The 18,457-nt window shown below is 42.7% G+C and overlaps 1 protein-coding gene across 1 annotated transcript; it reads right to left on the bottom strand.

The window, feature by feature from the left end:
* Positions 1–2,171: 2,171 nt before the first annotated feature.
* LOC116957972 (uncharacterized) lies at positions 2,172–17,989 on the bottom strand. Its single transcript, XM_076058201.1, has 6 exons — positions 17,274–17,989; positions 11,685–12,356; positions 9,397–9,630; positions 8,920–8,942; positions 7,521–7,633; positions 2,172–4,737 (listed from the first exon to the last, which is right to left on the bottom strand). The coding sequence occupies exons 2-6, from the start codon at positions 12,240–12,242 to the stop codon at positions 4,583–4,585; spliced, it is 1,083 nt and encodes a 360-aa protein (XP_075914316.1). The 5' UTR covers positions 12,243–12,356; positions 17,274–17,989; the 3' UTR covers positions 2,172–4,582.
* Between the last annotated feature and the right edge of the window lie 468 nt (positions 17,990–18,457).

The raw sequence follows: 18,457 nt of genomic DNA, 5'->3' as shown, positions 1-18,457 counted from the left end.
AATGTAAGGAAAACCTGATTTCCAAATTTAACCTCCTCTTCAACAAAAGACCGGACCCACACACCAAAAAGTTAGACGTTAATAAAGTCGTAATTAATCGCAGTAACAGTTCTATTTCCGATGGTCTGAAATCCGTTTTAGCTAAAGGTCTAAACTTTGCAGTCACACCTAAACACATACCAGTTAATGATATAATTGCCCAAGTAGACGTTGCTCTCAGGGGCCTGGGTCACATCGCTGCAGACGTAGCAAGATCTGAAATAGCTGCAACCCTCAAAAACGCTAAGATGCCAGCTAGCAACCTCAGCAAAGATGAGCGTTTTGCATTATATAAATTAAAATAGAGGAATGATATTGTAGTCCTCTCAGCTGACAAAGGCAATGCTACTGTCATCATGGATAAAATAGAATACAACAACAAAATTAAAGAATTACTCGACGATGGTAGTTATACAAAAATAAAAAGAGATCCCACCAACAGCCTCGTCACACAAACCAACAAAATAATTTCTGATTCAACCGCATTAATTGATCAATCTAAACAGTTTTCGTTGAAACCTTCTGCTGCCAGGCCACCAAGATTATACGGCTTACCAAAAATACATAAAGTAGATACACCTCTTCGTCCCATAGTCTTTACTATCAGCTCCCCCACCTACAAACTAGCTCGTTTTTTGTCTGAAATCCTGCATCCTTTCACTGGAAAGACCACCTCTGCGGTACAGAATTCTACTCACCTGGTATCGACAATCAAGGGTATTTCCCTGTCCCCAGACGACCTGCTTGTCAGTTTTGATGTAGTTTCCTTATTCACCAAGGTTCATGTACCTGACACCATTGCAATCATTGAAGACTTGGTTCATCAAGGACTAAACACTGAGGTACTCCCCCTGGTGAGACACTGTTTAACCAATACATACTTCACTTGGAATGGAACTTTCTACATACAAACTGAGGGCACCCCAATGGGCTCCCCCCTTTCTCCAGTTATAGCTAACATTTTCATGGAGAAATTTGAGACTGACGCCATCCAGACTGCCACTCTGCCCCCAAACCTTATGGAAGAGGTACGTGGATGACACTTTTGTCATCTGGCTACATGGCCGGCCTGCTCTAGACCAATTCTTCGACCACATCAATTCCATACACCCAGCCATCAGATTTACCATGGAAGTCGAAATAGATGGCAAGATACCTTTTTTGGATGTCCTAATTAAAAAGAGACCTGATGGTTCAATGAGCCACTCTGTCTACAGGAAAGCTACCCATACGGATGCTTATCTGAAACCGGATTCCCACCACCATCCATCACAGAAGAATTCTCTCATCAAGACTCTGTATCATAGAGCCCAATGCATATCCGACCAGGAACACATAAGCAGTGAACTCAAGCACGTACACCAAGCTCTTAGGGCTAATGGTTACTCCGACTATACAATCCGCAAAGCTATCACTCAAACCATGAAGAAGAACCCTCTTGAGGAGCCTTTCAAAACCATCACTTTACCCTACATTGCTGGGATCACTAATAAGATCTCCAAAATCTTGAATAAACACAAGATCCAGGTCCGTTTCAACACATTACATAAAATCCGTGATCTGGTTCCGTCTGTAAAAGATGTGATTCCGGACATACAATACCCTGGTGTCTACAAACTAAGTTGCCTCTGTGGTAGTAGTTACATTGGAGAAACCAAACGCCATGTCTCGGACCGCATTCGTGAACACAAAGCAGACCTTAAACACGGTAGGACCAACACCTCGGCCGTAGCAGATCATTGTTCTAATTCAGTAGGCTCACATGCCATTGACTTTTCCAAGACAGAGGTTCTTTGTAATCCATCTGGCTTCCATGAGAGATTCGTTCATGAGGCTATCCACATATACAAGCACAGAGACAATTTCAACTGAGAAGATGGATTCTATCTTAGCAATCATTGGAAAGATTTGATAAACCATTTCAGTTCTTAATTGATTGTTCACGCTTACAGTGGCTTTCAGACAGCATACATTATAAAAAATTTCGTCTCCTCCCTCCTCTTTTCAGAATATAGATGGACTAGTCCTGGGTAAACTGCCAAATCGCTGCGCGTGGCGCTAACGTTTTTTTATTATAAATAAATAAATGCGCCGTTTAAAAATAAATTTATGCAAACCAACACACCTGAAGATGACCGTTTGAGTTATGGTCGAAACGTCGTGAGAATGTTTTATTGTTTTATATATTTTATTATTTTGTTGTTTCTCTTCAACGTGACTTTACCGAAAAAACTAAGCATATAACATATGCGCAGTTACTTTACATTGCCAATTAAGACATTACCAAATATATACGTCTTTAAAATTGAACGTTTCAATTACAACCTATTACAACATATGACCAGTTAATTTGCATTGTCAATGCACACATTCACACAAATAAACAGCTTTAAAACAAACAAAAAATAATTACAACATTTTAACATTACCAGTTAATTTCCATTGCCAATACAGACATTCACAAAATAAACGGCCTAAACACATCACATCTAAATTACAACATTTACTACCTATGACCAGTTACTTTCCATTGCCAATCCTGACAGCAAACAAAAACGCCATACAAACTTAGTTACAATTACAACATATTAACTACATATGGACAGTTGCCAATTTGCCAATTCAGACATTAACAAAAATAAACGCCATAAACACTTAACGTTTACATTTGAACATATTACCAAAATATGAGCAGTTACTTTCCATTGGCAATGCAGACATTCACTAAAATAAACGGCTGCAATACTAAACTTTTAAATTATAACATTTTAACATATGACAGTTACTTTCCATTGCCAATGCACAAATTCACATAAACGCCGTAAAAATGTGAGCAGTTACTTTCTATTGACAATACAGACATATTCACTAAGATAAAGGGCTTAAAAAACGTTACCTTTACATTAGAACATTTGAGCAGTTACTTTCTATTGTAAATGCAGACATCCACAAAAATAAAAAGGCTTAAAAACTTAACGTTTACATTTGAACATATTAACATTTGAGCAGTTACGTTCCATTGTCAATGCACAGATATTTACAAAAATAAACGGCATCAAAAGTTTACGTTTCAATGACGACATATTAATAACATATGAGCAGTTACTTGCGATTGTCAATCGATACATATTCACAAACGTCAATACGTGAAAAGCTGTACGTTACAATAATAAGATATTTACTACATATGAACAATTACTTTATATTCTCAATGCAGACATTCACAAAACTAAATGGCTTTAAACCTTTACGTTAAAATTACAACATTAACAAGATATGAACACTTCCCATTGTAAATACAGACATTTGCTCAAAAATAGTACGCGTGCCCCACGCTTTCATTTAGAGTCAGTTACAACAAGAGTATATGAAACATAATGCAAAGTACTTGAACAGAAAATTGTTATTTTAAACTTTTTAGTACATTTCATAAAAGCGTGTTTAAAAAAAAAGTTTATATATTTTTTTGTTTAATTCTTTACGGCGCTCTGAAGCTATTTGTTGGGTCTGCTACACATTTACCATATTTTCCCGTATATAACCCGCGGGGTATACCACTTTTTACAAACAAAACAAGACCCTGCGAGGTATATGGAGGTGCGGGCTATCCCAAAAATATTTTACACTTGTGACATGTCATAACTCGTTTAATTTTTTAATGATAGGACTATCCACTATGCAACACTTACCTTTGACTAAAGCACTGCTGAATAAACCACTCACACTAAAATTGCACATGTTATCACGTTTTAAATTATTGGAATTGTTTATACAATTAAACGACAATGTTTGAAGTGGGCACACTTTGTTTACTGTAATACTTTCAGTGGTTGTAGGGGGGTGCGAAAGTTTCAGCTGAGGCTATGGATTGCACAATTGGAAGGGCCTTAACAAGCGTCTACCAGATGCGGAATCATAATTGCTGAGTCCCTTAGGCCGTTGCTATTGGCTGAGCACTATACAGTCACGATTGTGAGCTTTGTTTCAAATGTCCAATGACTTTGTTGCCAGGAGGCAATGGCTCTATCGTAGTGCTGCTATTGTCTGCGCAGTGCGCAATCTACCAGTGCTAAAACTGTACGGGGGTAACTACCGGTCCAGTAGCTGTAATTTGATGAGGTCGAATGCTGGTAACTCTAACAGTACGCTTACTTACTTATCTACCAGTTACTTATCTACCAGTTATGTGTTACTTATTTATAGGATATTTACTTTTGTTACTTATTTACTGTTTTGAGTTCACTCGTTTCCGGTTAGTTTGTTTTCTTTGTGCACGTTATGATTTTAATGTTAACAATTGATAGTGGAATGTATTACAAATGTAAACTTTGCATTTATATCATGGAATTAAGCTGCGGTAACGACGTTAAAGATATGAATGCATGCGGGGTATATGGAGGTGCGGGCTATCTGAAATTTGTTTTGCACAAAACGCTATTTTTGCGGGGTATATGCGTATGCGGGAAAATACGGTATATAAACTTAAATAATAATAATAGGTTATTAGAAACACATTTTCTCATTCTTCAAGTAATCTTAAACATCAGGACGTCTTGGTTGTTATGATTATAACAAGGCAAATTAACGCTATCACGACAATCAGCGCCATAAAATTCCATCCCACTTCAGGTTTCTCTCCTTCGTTCTCGCCTTCGCTTTTGTCAAATTCATGTTTGACTTCTTCATTTGCGTCTTCATCTACAAACAACACCAACAAAACATGGCAGAATGTTATAAATTAGTTGTCGTGTTTATATTGCGCCTGTAACTAAAACTTGCAAATGTATATGTTTAATGTAATACATCCTAGACCACTGCAACCGTTTATATAAGTAATTTCATTGGTGCGTGTTTACGTTGAGACATCTCCACGTGTGATCTCATGATAGGAGTGCCAGTGTCTGTGTCTCTGCTTGTCAGTGCTCTGCTGCCACCTGGTGTAGGGAGCGGTGGCGCAGCGGTTAGCACACCGTGCTACGAACATGGCGACCCGGGTTCCATTCTCGCTCATGGCCAACACCAGTGACAATTATCTGAACCGGTCCTGGGCCTCCCCTAGGTCGACTCAGCCTCGAATGAGAACCTCGTGCAATATGTAAACAACGCCACTGGGGAGACAAAAGGAGGAGACAAAGGAGGCCTTTATAGGTGCTGGCTCCAGTAGGCTGTTCCGGCCATACGGGGGGGGGGGGTGTCTTTGTCTCTGCTTATTAGGGCAGTACTGCCATCTAGTGAAGACAGGCGCCACACGGTTGCTGTGAATGAGAGTTGAGGCTGTCAGGTGGAGGCTGAGGAGCCAAGGTATAGGCTGAGGAGCCAAGGTATAGGCTGAGCCAATTTTTAGTTTGCCAGGAGGGGGCTCTGTGCAGGAAAATAACCTCTGAGTGAAACTAAACGCCTATTCAGCTGAATGTGTCTAGAATTATTCGTCTATACACTTGGTGTAGTGTATTTCCGTGTAGTGTGCATGCACTGTATGTGTAGTGTATATGTGTATTGTATATGTGTCTGTGTAGCTTTTGTGTATTGTGTGGCTTTTCGTGTGTGTCTGTGCGGGGAGTGGTACCGTAGTGGTGAGCACACTGCGTTACGAACCCGGCCATCTGAGTTCAATTCCCGCTCACAACCAATAACAGTGGAGAATATTTGAATCTGTCCTGGACCTCTCCAAGTTCGAATTAGCCTCAAATGAGTACCTGGTGTGGTGTGTAAACATTGCCACCCTGGAAAGACAGGCAGCTGGGCGTGGTGGCTGGCCATTCACCCCTTGGTGTGCTGTGCCCCGTGGCCTCCGTCATAGGTGCTCATTAACAGCACCTGCCACAACAGGCTATTTAAGGCTATGCGGGGGTCTTTGTTTGCGTTTAGTCTGTGTAATCTGTGGTTGCCTATGTTTATGTGTATGTACAGCATCTGTCTGTGTAGCATATTCGGCTGTGTGTCTCTAACCTGTGTGTGTGAGGTTGGCCACCCACAACCCCCTTGTGTGCCGTGCCAGCCTTCATCGGTACTACCCGCTTAGAGCACGTGTCTCAAAAGTCTGTTAAATGCTATAGAGGGGGAGCTTTTCTTTTTGTGGTGGCTGAGTGTGTGGAGGGAGGGGTGGCATGGATAACAATAAAATGTCCCTCATCCCCCTACATTATTATAACAAAGTGGGTTACGTTCTATCTCACCACTTTGTATAATGCCCTGTCTCAATCTCTACACGGCCAGAGTTCCCGACCCCGAGGCGTCCCGAGTTGACGCCCTGGAGCAGAGCGAGGCCGCTACAGGGGGGCGCAATGTGCATGGACATCGCGATGTAATTCAAATCCACTGCTGGCAGATGCACTCAGTCATGGAATTAGCCTAACACAACACCAAGAGTGCACTTTGATTACCGAGGAGGGTCTCGCTGAGTCTCAGGACATGTCCTGCAGGAGGGTCCTGCAACATTGGGATGCGTGGCCATGAATCCCTTTGATGAGATGTTGGCTTCGTGGGGGAGGAAGCCGGAGAACCTAGAGAAAACCCCCACGCTGTATACGAGGGAGTGACACCCAAAACTCCGCACAGATGCATTCAATCCAGAGGCAGATCCGATTTACCGCATCGTCTGTGGGCTGAACAATTTCCTGTACTGCCATCCCCTGGTCATCTCACAACCCCACGGTGGTCAATCATTACATTCTAACCAGGCTCACAATTGGTTTGCTTCCAAGCAGGTTCAACGGGTCGCCACTTGTTCACTGGAAGTTGCAGGGCTTCCTACCTAGGTGATATGGAGACCTGGGTGATTATAGAGACCTGCGTGATATCAAGATTTAGGTGATATAGAGACTTGAGTGATATAGAAATCTGGGTGATATGTAGATCCTCAGGGATGCTGTGTGGCGTATGTAGACCCGCTCTGTAACTCGTGTTTATCTTCTCATGTGATCGTTGATAAACGAAAGCTATGAGCTTCTGAATCCGCATAGCGTAGCGTGCACGACCTCAGTTTGAGGTCGGCACTGCTCTTTATCCAGGTGACTCAACGTTAAGTTTGTACTCAGCGCGATGGCGAGATGTTATCTCCCTCGTATGGTATTCAGGAAGTTGTGGATTCGGCCCTGACACTAACGACTGTACAGTATATGTGGAGATTGCATGTTCTCCCTGTCATTGCGTGGATTTTTCTCTGGGTTTTCCGGTTTTTCGCTCCATATTTAGCATCAACATCATGCATTTAGGGTATTTGGCTACTATACATTTCCACATGATAAACCACTTAGTTGAACTATCATTTGTGGGCAGTTCGCTTCTGAAAAAAAATATATAGCTCAGCGGGCTTTACTTGGTCAAGTAATATATTTGAATGCTTTTTAAGCCACACACCCCAATGCTATGTCACCTCGCTTAAACAAAGACAACAGCCTACCCAGCAGTGCCTGTCTGGATCATTGTGTTTGTAATGATTGATGTTGACAGAGATCAGTGTAGAATGCAGAGAGACTCACACACGAGACCCATGAGCTTCGTCTTCACTCCTCCTAATGAGATGACCTCTGTGAGCTCTTGGTGACTGAATGTGGGAGGAGGGGCATCCTGGATCCCCTGCGTGTCCGAGCTCCTGCACTCACACCGCACGAGACACGGAGTCCATAGTGGGTGCAGTCCCTCCACTTACAGAGCACGGCACACGGGGAGTGAAGGGGCATGAGGAAACAGCTCCACTAGTTCACTGCCTATTCAACACTGCTAAAATATCCTGAAGCAGAAGATTGGTGTTGGATACAACTGCATTTGAAAATTTGATTTGTAAATTTTATCCGAATCCCTGTCTGGATACTTACATTTTAATGTACTATTTTTTTGGTGTGGTTTGGGACTGTTTTTGTTGTTTTGCTGCCTTGCCCAAGCTTGCATTTAGTCTTGACAAACTTACGTAATTGGAACTTATACACAGTAGGCCTTCGGTTAAAGTGTTAAATCCGTTCCACGAAAACTACTGTTAACCGATATAACTGTTAATCGAATTTACTTAAAAGTTGAAAAATCAGCAAAACTCACTGAGTCTACAAGAGAGCTGTTTCCACTAACAAACAGAAAACAAAGTAAATAATGACAGTTGAGGTCTAAATGCTCATAAATGGGCGTCTCTGATTGGCTGAGGCATGCTCAACCACCTTACGAAAGCTCATATTGGCCGAAATTGGTGCCCGTGTGAATAATGTAAACATGCCGTTAATCAAATTGTTAACGTTAATCAAACCATGGGGTGATATGGTAGGCTAAACGTTAAATGATGAAATGCTAACTGATGTCACTGTTAACCGAGGGATCACTGCAATTTTATTTATTTATTTTTCGTGACCTCACCTTTTATCTATTTTGCACTCTTATCGTTGTTTATATTGTCTGTTGTTGTAGCTTGCTGATCCGTCCATACTGGACATCTATGAAAAAGAGTTTTAAAGCTTATCGGATTCCTCCTCCAGTCTAAATAAAGATTCTGATTTTGAGTCTGAGCTCCCTCTGGCTCCACAGTGCTGAAGCTGTGGTGAGTGAATGCGGAGCTGAGTGTTTGCTGCACAAGAAGCCACACAGAGGCCTCAAAGTCTGTCCTCTTCTGAACAACCCACAGCCCCCTTCCTTGATTTATCAAAACCCTGTGACTGGTTGCTTGTTTAAACTGATATTGGGCTTAACGCTGGGCTAAGAATGAGTGTGGTCACTCAATCATTATCACTGGCAATATTTTGTGAAGGGGTTTATTTGGCAAATGGTAATGCACACACATATGTGATATGAATTAGATTCGGATAACTGACAGTGGTTTTAGAGAGATTTGTGGATGACTGATGTGTCCAACCTGTGGCATGCAGAGCTCGAGTTTGAGTCTGGATTGGTACTGACCTGAGATTCTCATGCACGGGATGCTGAAAAACACCAACCCACATTTTACATTAATACATGCCCTACTTCCATATAGTCACCTGCTCTTTACAGTATAGTGCAACATCAGGACATTCACAAATACCTGCAAATGGAGAATGGTGAAACATCATGGTTAACTGGACCCGGACGGATATCTACAAATGACAAAACCACTCTTCACAGGTCTAGTCTAGCACCTAACAAATGGTAGCAAAAAGTTTAACAACTCATGTATTTGAGCTTTGAATATGGTGAGGTTGTACTGGACAAGTCCAGGTCTGAATGTCACGCGGAAAAAAAATGTATGTCTATTTCTGGACACGGCAGCTCCCCACTCCCCCCCCCCAGATCTGAAAGCTCTGAAATAAAATTGCCAATAATATCAATGTCTCACAGAGTGGTTGTAGATAAACCCTCTGATAAACCAAGGCCATGAGTGAATGGAGGTGGGGCCACCTGCAGGAAGGCGAGTGGGTCGTGCACTTTGAGGGCGGCGAGCAGCTGGTTGATCTCCTGATCGAGGCCGCCTGCTTTGCTCTCGTAGCGAGCGATGTCCGCCTGGATTCTGGACACCACAGAGCGGCCCTCCTCGTCCACGCGCTCCAGCGCCTCCCTCTCCTCCTCACCCAGCTGTTCCCTCCGGCGCTCAAACTCTCGACTGATCTGCTCCTTGGTTCCCCACAGAGACTCCTACGCAGAGATACGATCACGCATTATAGAATCGCTCATCATATAACACAGTTCAACGTGAAATAATAAATCATCTCAACAGCACTATATATCCATACTTTGTAAAAGGAGGCAGGAGACTTACATTATGAGAGCATGGGGGAAATTAAACGCAACAATGACAAGAAAGGAAATCAATTGAATACAATTCACAGGTGAATTATGAGGGAGTTTGTAACTCTGCTGCTTTTCTATTCTCCTCTCTCCTCGTCTTCTCGAGTCTGAGCTCCTCCTGAGTGGTGAAGAGGAACAAACGTGCTCAAAACTACACCGTCAAAGTAATCCGCAGCAGCAGCCATTGCCTCTCCACTATTCGATAGATGAACACATTTTTTTCGTGTTAAAATGCTAACATATAAAGTACAATTTGGAATATAAAAATGTCTTCTTTACAGTTTTATGGTCAGTGGCGCACATGTAAAGTGCATATTCAACTATAAAGCATGTTATTAAACATCATTAAGCCATTAAATAGATAAGGAGACTATTCCTCACTCAGATATGTCTACCCACGTACAAACTTTAACTATAAAAATAAAAATACGTTCTATTCAATCCATGAGCTTTGGTTCAAGCGAGACAAACTTTTCTCATAAGACCTATATGTGAAGACCGATCCAGAGGCTGCTTATATTGAATCAATGCTGCTGAAATGATGCACTTGCAGAAGGCCGTGAGGTTGATTGGTTGAGTAAAAATTCCATTTATTTTGTACAGCTCAAGGAGTTGCTGATCATTTATCCCTGTCTTCAATCGGCATCATAGGTGTAATTATATTTTTACTTCCAACAATTTATTCCCCAACGAGAAAAAGTGTAAAATCACTACTGTACAAGGTTTCCGAGAATTCACAAAAAATGCAATGTCTCGAATCAACCTTTGGCAGTCCACAGCCCAAGTAATGTGGGCTGAAAAGTTAAACGTGCATATTTTAATTAAAATTGCAGCATTTTTGCTCTTAAATTTAAGCTGCTTCTTTAAAATACAATAATAAATAATGTTCTAGATTTAAAGCTTTCGTGACTGCTAGGATCCATACTCTTTGGTTCTATTGGGTAAAGTCACGTAGGTGACTTTACCCAATAGAACCAAAGAGTATGAATAAATAATGTGATTTTCATCAATATGTGAGTTAATTTATACAACGACTGGCGTTGCAGCAACTAAAATTATGAGAATATATTTCAGACTCGAATGTGGAAGTTTTATTTTAAAACACACATGGCCGTGAATTTGTTAATAATATCATAAAAGAAGCATCTACAAACAATATGGGTACGTGTGATTAATACAGACATGATTCCTTGTAAAAGTTTATATTTGGCGTTTGAACATCTTACCACCTATTTTATTGTCAGAAAGAAAAAAAAAATCTTATTTATTTATATTCTTGGTTCTTTCGGTAAAGTCACGTAGAAGGGAAACAATCCCTGCAGTCACGAATGCTTTAAATCAAAATATTCTTATTTTGTCATACCATCGGTTAAGTATAGTTGTATAGTTATTTTAAACGTGTAACTATTGCAAAACATGGCTTGGCTTTTTTTGGATAGTTATTTTTTATCACGGAGATCAAATCGACCTAAAGTTGGGTAATGGATGCCCTTATGAGGGTGGTGTACAACCATCACGTATGGTGGATGTACATCACACCTTGTTTGGGTGACCTGTTTTTGTCTAAATGGGATTCAAGACCAACTGTTTTTAGATGGAGGCTCGAAATCACCATCAATAATGAATAAGTGGAATCTACCACATATTTACAACACTTGCTGTGGGTGATGCGAATCACGGGAACAAACGGGTTAACTAATTTTGACCACCGCTACGTACACTGCACAGACATTGTAAGGTGAAGCTAATATTTATGCTTTAATTTATTTAAACGTAATTAGCATGGCTATGGTTTATCCAATTTGCACTTTAAATTATCTGTAAGTTCGTCTGAGTGTTGCAGAGGTGAGTCCTGTCGCGACCCCATCTCTGTGCTCCGGTCTCTGAGCGATTCCACTCACTTTCCGTGCCCCGTGCTCTTCCTCCACGCTGCTGAACTTGTGTCCTGTGTGCGCCCCCACGATGGCGCAGCTCGTGCAGACCAGGCTCTCGTCCTGCGTGCAGTAGAACGCGAGACGCTTCTTGTGCTTCTTGCACATGCGATCTTCCGTGCTGACACCCATCTCCACCAGTTCATGTTCCTTGAACCTCGCATTTTGCAGGTGATGCTTACAATGGGACTCACTGATGGACGTCTCGCACGTAAGGCAGCTTCTCACAGTGGGGACTTCACCATCCAGACAGCAGTTACAGGAAACCTGTGGAGCCGCTTTCTCCCCCACGCTGAGCTCCTCGACAAGGTTGGCGAGCGCCACGTTCTTGCTCAGCTGCGGCTTCTGCTTGAACTTGGCTCGGCACTGGGGACAGAAGCAGCGCCCGGCCACCTGCCACGTGTCCTCCAGGCACCGCAGGCAGAACGAGTGGCCGCAGCTCAGCGTGGAAGGGCAGTGGTACGCACCCAGGCAGATGGAGCAGATGAGTTCCTCAGATGCAGCAGCAGCAGCAGCTGGGGTGGACATGGCTCTGCTCCTGTCTCAGTCACTCAGTGCTTATCACAGCGAGTATCTCAGCGAGTATCTCAGCGAGTGTTTCCTTGAGTGTGGGGAGAGCACAGAATGTTTTCGTTTTCATGCCTGAAAAGATAACATCATGATGCCGTCATTGGAATTGTGACTTCCTGCATTGCGTTCATTCCACACTGACAGTCTGATGTGTGTGCGTGATGGCACAGACAGCTGTGGTCAATGACGTAAAATCATACCACAGTCTCGGTATGGACATTACGATGTAAGCTCTACCTGCCTCTTATATTGGCATGCTTCGTGCTCACGTTAAATAGACACAAAGTGGAGTTTTTGAACATCAGATTGTAAACTTGTACAGTGGAGGCCCGGCTAAATCTTATCTTGTCGTAATTTGTAGAGCACCTTGGCCAAGGCGCGGAGTGACTGATCTGGACCACACTTGCAAAGTTACCCTGGGCTGTGATTCATGTTTGTAGCCTGTATAACTTCATAGTTTAGTTATGTATGTGGCTCTATTTATAACTACGGGAGATGTAAAGAAAATGCAGGGGCCTCAGATTGTTCTCTCACTAATTGTACCCCTTCCCTCTGATTGCCTGTGAACAAATAATTCAAAATCTTCCCAATCTCGACAAATCTCGAAAGCTAAGCCGCAGTCGGCACAGTGCGTGAAGGATGGACGTGCACCCCGTACAGACAGAATGGGGCATGAGGGCGCATGTAACAACAATAACGCCTCCACATCCACCTTTCCAGTCATTCCAACATGCAGCAGATGTTTTGGTAAGTTCCCTTACAAGGTTAATTGTTGCTGTTTTAATTTGTTATTTTATATTTTTATTACGTCTATTTATTTTTTGTTCGTGTTGTGAAACGTGATGTTGGTGTATTATATTGTTAGGTTAGGAGTAGAGTTAGAATCACTGTCCAAAACACATCCCTAATTTTTCCAATTTCAATCTCTATTTTTTGTCAGATGGCTGCTGGACATCTGTAAAAAAGAGCTTCAAAGCTCATCGGATTCCTCCAGGCAAAATAAAGATTCTGATTCGAACAAAAGGGCCGTACGAGTGCACCATGTAGACATCTACCCAGTACAGCAGTGAGGGGCAGAGGGGGGGCAGGGAGGGGGATAGACTGACCCCTCTCAAATACCAAAAGGTCACACAAACAACCCCCCAGGGAATCCGAGACGCTCACCAGAACAACAGTAACAAGAAGCTGGTCGGCAGCGCGCCTGTTTACGTTGAACGTTTTGTGTGCACGAGGCAGACACAGCCTCGCCCAGCACTGCTCTCTGAGTGCACCACTCATGCACTCACTCGCACAGACCAATGCAATAGAAACCAATGCATCAACAATGCACCTGTACGGCCCTCTGTCAACCCATTGCTGTATGAAGGCGTCCAGCAGTGTAATAGATAATGATGACGTAACGTCGAAATATTTTAAGCTCCTTTGATTACTTGGTTAAGATGTGTAACTGACAGCGTGTGTGCACTGTAGACTGTCAACATTTAATTATCATGTGGCAGTTATGCCGAGTTGTCTGCAGTTGAATAAAAGTTAAGAAAAATGTATCTGAAGTAAAGCAAAGCACAACAAACAATTGTATAATACAAATGTGTAATTCAGGCAGCGCTCAAGATACGTTCATTGAGAAGTGAGTGCTAATTGAATCAGCACTAAAAGGGGTCATAATACCATTGTGCATATAAAAATGCATTCCCAACAGCGTTAGTTCTTTCGTAAGAGAAATATGTGAGGACATCATTTGACGTTTCAGTAATAGCACTAATAATAATACAGATGGTAAACATTATTTGACAAATAAAAATAATACTGTATTATAATCAGTAAGTATTATGTGTAGTGACATCGCTGGATGTTAACATGCTGGGTGCAGTGCCGGACATAGAGGGGCACGGCGTGCGTTGTAGCGACATCGCGGATACCACAATGGTGTGGGTGTAGTACTGGCCCTAGAGGGGCCCGGTGAGTGATGAACAATAGCGCTAGATGGCACCACGCTTTCCATACAGTGCCGACCATACAGGACAGGGTGTGTAGGTGCCGGCCGAGGCATGAGGTTACGTGAGGCATGGCACTCTGGTTGACCCAGGAGGACGTGACCGGTTAAGTTGACAAAGGGGCCCCAAGAGGGGGCTAGGGGTGGTCACATGATTAGGACCCAGATCCTTCCCGAGGATTCTGGAAGGTGGATGTGGCCAAGGGCGGAGCCGGCCAGGCCACAGAGAATATAAGCTGGGTCCCAAGAGGGACCAGCGTTGTTGTTCATCCTGAAAGAAACCCTTCATCTATGTTCTCCGTTCAACGAGTCTCCAACACGTGGACCCGGGCCAAAGTCGTTGGTCCCGGTCCGTAGGAGCAGTTTCGCTGTAACTAGTGTAGTTAGCCTGATGGTCACCCCCTTAGGTTGTTATTCTTTTAAGGGGAATGTTACCCCGTGTTTTGGAATTGAATAAATGTATTGCCTCCAAGTTTATGTCTGCGACTCAGTTGAACCCATTACATGTGCATTCAGGAGTGCATTGGATGGTACTCCTCCTATACGGTAGCGGTAGGAGAAGAGGTTGGGGCTGTTATGTTCCCAATTCGGGTTTTCGTGATGCCATCAGTCCAATTTCTGTGGTGAGGTTTCTTTCAGGTTGAACCAGAGACTCTATCCTGGTCTTGTTGGTTCTCACCTAGCTAAACGAATTGTGATAAGATTACACATTTTTTTCCTATGTACCACAGGGGGTTGGATCCGGTTGGCTCAGCGTACGTCGCTCTCATTGGGTGATCGAATAATGGGGGGCAGGTATGTTGCCGCGGCCGGCACTGCTTTATGTTCTTCATTGTAAGTGCTTTTATATTTCACGAGCGGGAAGTACCCGGCGTTGTCCGAGTCTTAAAAATATATCAAAACTACTTAAATATGTAACAGCAGTGCGTACTGGCTATGGTGCTACCTGCTATGATTACAGCAGTGCATACTGTGGTGGTACCTGCTATGATTACAGCAGTTAATAACGACTTTGGTGGTATCTGCTATGATTACAGCAGTGCATACAGACTGTGGTGCTATCACTACAGTAGTACATGCTGATGCTATAGCAGTATTTATCGACTCTATAGCACAAAGTACTCAACTGACAGAGTGGCGTGGTGAGGCCTAGTCCTGTGCAGAGCCTCCGGCCTCGCCTAGATTGTCCAGCCGGCCGAGGTGGCACCTTGGCAGGCTGGGGCTGGGCTGCTACCCCTGCACCCCCCGCCCCCCCCTGCAGCCACGATGTCCCCGGCTGCGCTGCAGTGAAGAATTGACCTGAGCGTTTAGTGTATTTTATAGCGTTTTTATTCGGAAAGAAAATGTCCCCCTCACTCCCACCGAAGGCGTGCGACTTGGCGTGGGCTGTTCCCCCCACCAAAGACGCGTGAGTTTGGTACGGTCGTGCAGGCGTCATAAATAATTAAATATAATTTAAGCGCACAAAAATCGCTCTAAATCGCCAATTAAACTAATTCAAAGTTGACGGATGTGAAAAAGGAATAGCGCTTGCTCACCGCGAGGCTTATGGCATGGTACCTGGCTATTTTTTTTACGTAAACCCCCCTGTTGGAGAGCCAAGTGCGCGACCAGACACAAACCCACAATTTTTGACTTTTATATAGATAGATATATTTGGTATGGGAGGAAAGAGGCGAAATCAGTCGAAACCCATCCAGGAGAGGAGGAGAACACACAAACCCCGCACAAAAAGGAACCTGAATAAGGAATCGAACCCAGAACGTCTACGCTATGAGGCACAAGTGTTACCACTGTGCCACCCTGCCCATCAAATTGCCTCCACGAATTGAAATAAAATTGGGAGAAAAAAAAATCCCCCTGCAAATACAATGGAAGTAAAATGGTGATAAATTGGAATTATGACAACAGTTTGTCATTAGAATGCCTAACGATAATATGTATTACATAGTGCATTTACTGAAACATATAACCCTGAACAGGGTAAATAAAATGATCTGCTATACCAGCGGTTTCCAACCTGTTTGTTTGATGTGTACCCCTACCAGCCCTATCACCATATAATCATATGTTGGTAAGGGAAGGGGGACAGTAGATTATAATCAACTGCGAATCATCCACAACTTAATTATCCGTCTTCGCACCTCCTTGGGAGATGGTACACCAGCCAGCCACTAACATAAGATGAATACAATACTTTATACAAACGTTTAAGCTCCACATTCCCAGTGGCAGTCCGCTCTATAACAATAACTCGTTTAGTTGGGCTGAGTAGTTTCCACTTCCAAAAAGCCAAAAAAATACAGACCATCATAACGACACGGGACAAATGAAACAATACAATCAAGGCAGACAGATGGTGTAAATCAGGCAATCTGAGACAATACAAATAAGGAAGACATGCACGTGTAAGATAGATGATATAGAAAATTAGTCAATGCAAATGAGACAAACAGCAGAGACAGAACATATGAGTTAGAGCATTTTAGATGAGTTATTAATTGATTATCAGATGGGCAAAGGGAATTAGTACGATATGTTAAGCAGTAACAACTGACGGGTAATTGAAAAGTAAATACTCATGAGCATCCCGACGCTGAGTAACATTCTAAAACGGCAATTTTGTGATCAAGCCTTGACGAGTAGCCAAAATATGCTGTGTGAAGCTGATATGTAGTGTAAGAATTACAGGTATAGTAGTCTCTTCTCTATCGCTTGTTGACATCAGCTCTCCATAGGCGGTAGATGACGAGTCTGAATGAAACAGTACCTGGCTTTCTGGTCACTGAAAACGACAATCGGTATGCCCTGAGGTATGGTGAATTGAATATTGACTTGTAATAGCTAATTAATAATGAATTATTCATAATAACGGTTTTTGGGTTAGATCGCGTTTATTTATAAATGTGTCGTAACCCTCCACCACCCGACACGGCCAATCAGCAAAAAAAAGTGTCACGTTGACAAAAGACAAATAATTCACTACTTTAGCCCACCGGTGTGTTGAAGAGTGAATCCACATTTACAGTTTGAGTACGACGTTTCGCTGGTAAATACTTCCAGCATCATCGGGCAATTCGCCAGAATGGTAAAGCCCTCGGTTGCTCCCGGTTTTATATAGAGCAGCAGGGTGACGTCATCACTTAACTCATATCAGGTGCAGTGATTAGAGGCGGAGGGGGGGGGGTAATGTAATTATATAATCGATTAGTAATCAGTCATTGGTTATGATTAGTAATGAGTTGTAGATTAGTAATTCTTTAAATCAAAATGTAATGTGTATTATTTAATAATACGCTTCCAGGCCGCTCTAAGCCGGTAGCTGTCAGAGCGATTAAAGTTATTCTCATAACCATCATAACCAATGACTGATTACTAATCGATTATATAATTACATTACCCCCCCCCCCTCCGCCTCTAATCACTGCACCTGATATGAGTTAAGTGATGACGTCACCCTGCTGCTCTATATAAAACCAGGAGCAAGCGAAGGCTTTACCATTCTGGCGAATTGCCCGATGATGCTGGAAGTATTTACCAGCGAAACGTCGTACTCAAACTGTAAATGTGGATTCACTCTTCAACACACCGGTGGGCTAAAGTAGTGAATTATTTGTCTTTTGTCAACGTGACACTTTTTTTGCTGATTGGCCGTGTCGGGTGGTGGAGGGTTACGACACATTTATAAATAAACGCGATCTAACCCAAAAACCGTTATTATGAATAATATTGGTCGCGAAAGCCTACGTGTTAATAATGAATTAACCGATAGCCATGTAGGTGTTGGAGTCCCGATTGAAAAGCTATCTCTTAAAAGAGGGTTTTTTTTTCTCTCCAGAATAAGTTGTGTTCCACTATGGCTCTGTGTGTATCCGTGTCTGTCTGCGTGTCTTCGTGTCTCCCTGGAGGTTGGACCTGACAATAGTCGAGAAGTAGTTAAATGTGTGTTGCATACAGCCCAATACATGGAAGACGTAAGCATATTTCTTGCATTTGAGAAACATTGAAGCCTCAAGGCCCTTCAAGGTCAGATCATAATCAGAACCTTTATTTAGACTGTGATGCCCACCTTAACCATGACCAAAACCCCCGATACCTCAGGAGTTACACTTGACCAGACTCTCAGCTTATCTCCATTACTTCAAAGCCTCCAGCACAAAAGACAACATTCTAAACGAAA

This window comes from Petromyzon marinus (genome assembly GCF_048934315.1).
Source record: "Petromyzon marinus isolate PM22_M1 ecotype Great Lakes invasive population chromosome 68 unlocalized genomic scaffold, UKy_Petmar_22M1.pri1.0 chr68_unloc.1, whole genome shotgun sequence".
Classification (NCBI taxonomy): Eukaryota; Metazoa; Chordata; class Hyperoartia; order Petromyzontiformes; family Petromyzontidae; genus Petromyzon; species Petromyzon marinus.
Note: the sequence above shows the minus strand (reverse complement) of the source record. Positions and strands in the feature narration are given on the sequence as shown.

Excerpts from the sequence above, each read along its gene's own strand:
- LOC116957972 (XM_076058201.1), bottom strand. The coding sequence starts at position 12,242 with ATGTCCACCCCAGCTGCTGCTGCTGCTGCATCTGAGGAACTCATCTGC. Across the intron at positions 9,631-11,684 it reads AAGAGCACGGGGCACGGAAA|GAGTCTCTGTGGGGAACCAA; the intron begins GTGAGTGGAATC and ends ATCTCTGCGTAG. Across the intron at positions 8,943-9,396 it reads ACCCACTCGCCTTCCTGCAG|CATCCCGTGCATGAGAATCT; the intron begins GTGGCCCCACCT and ends GGTGTTTTTCAG.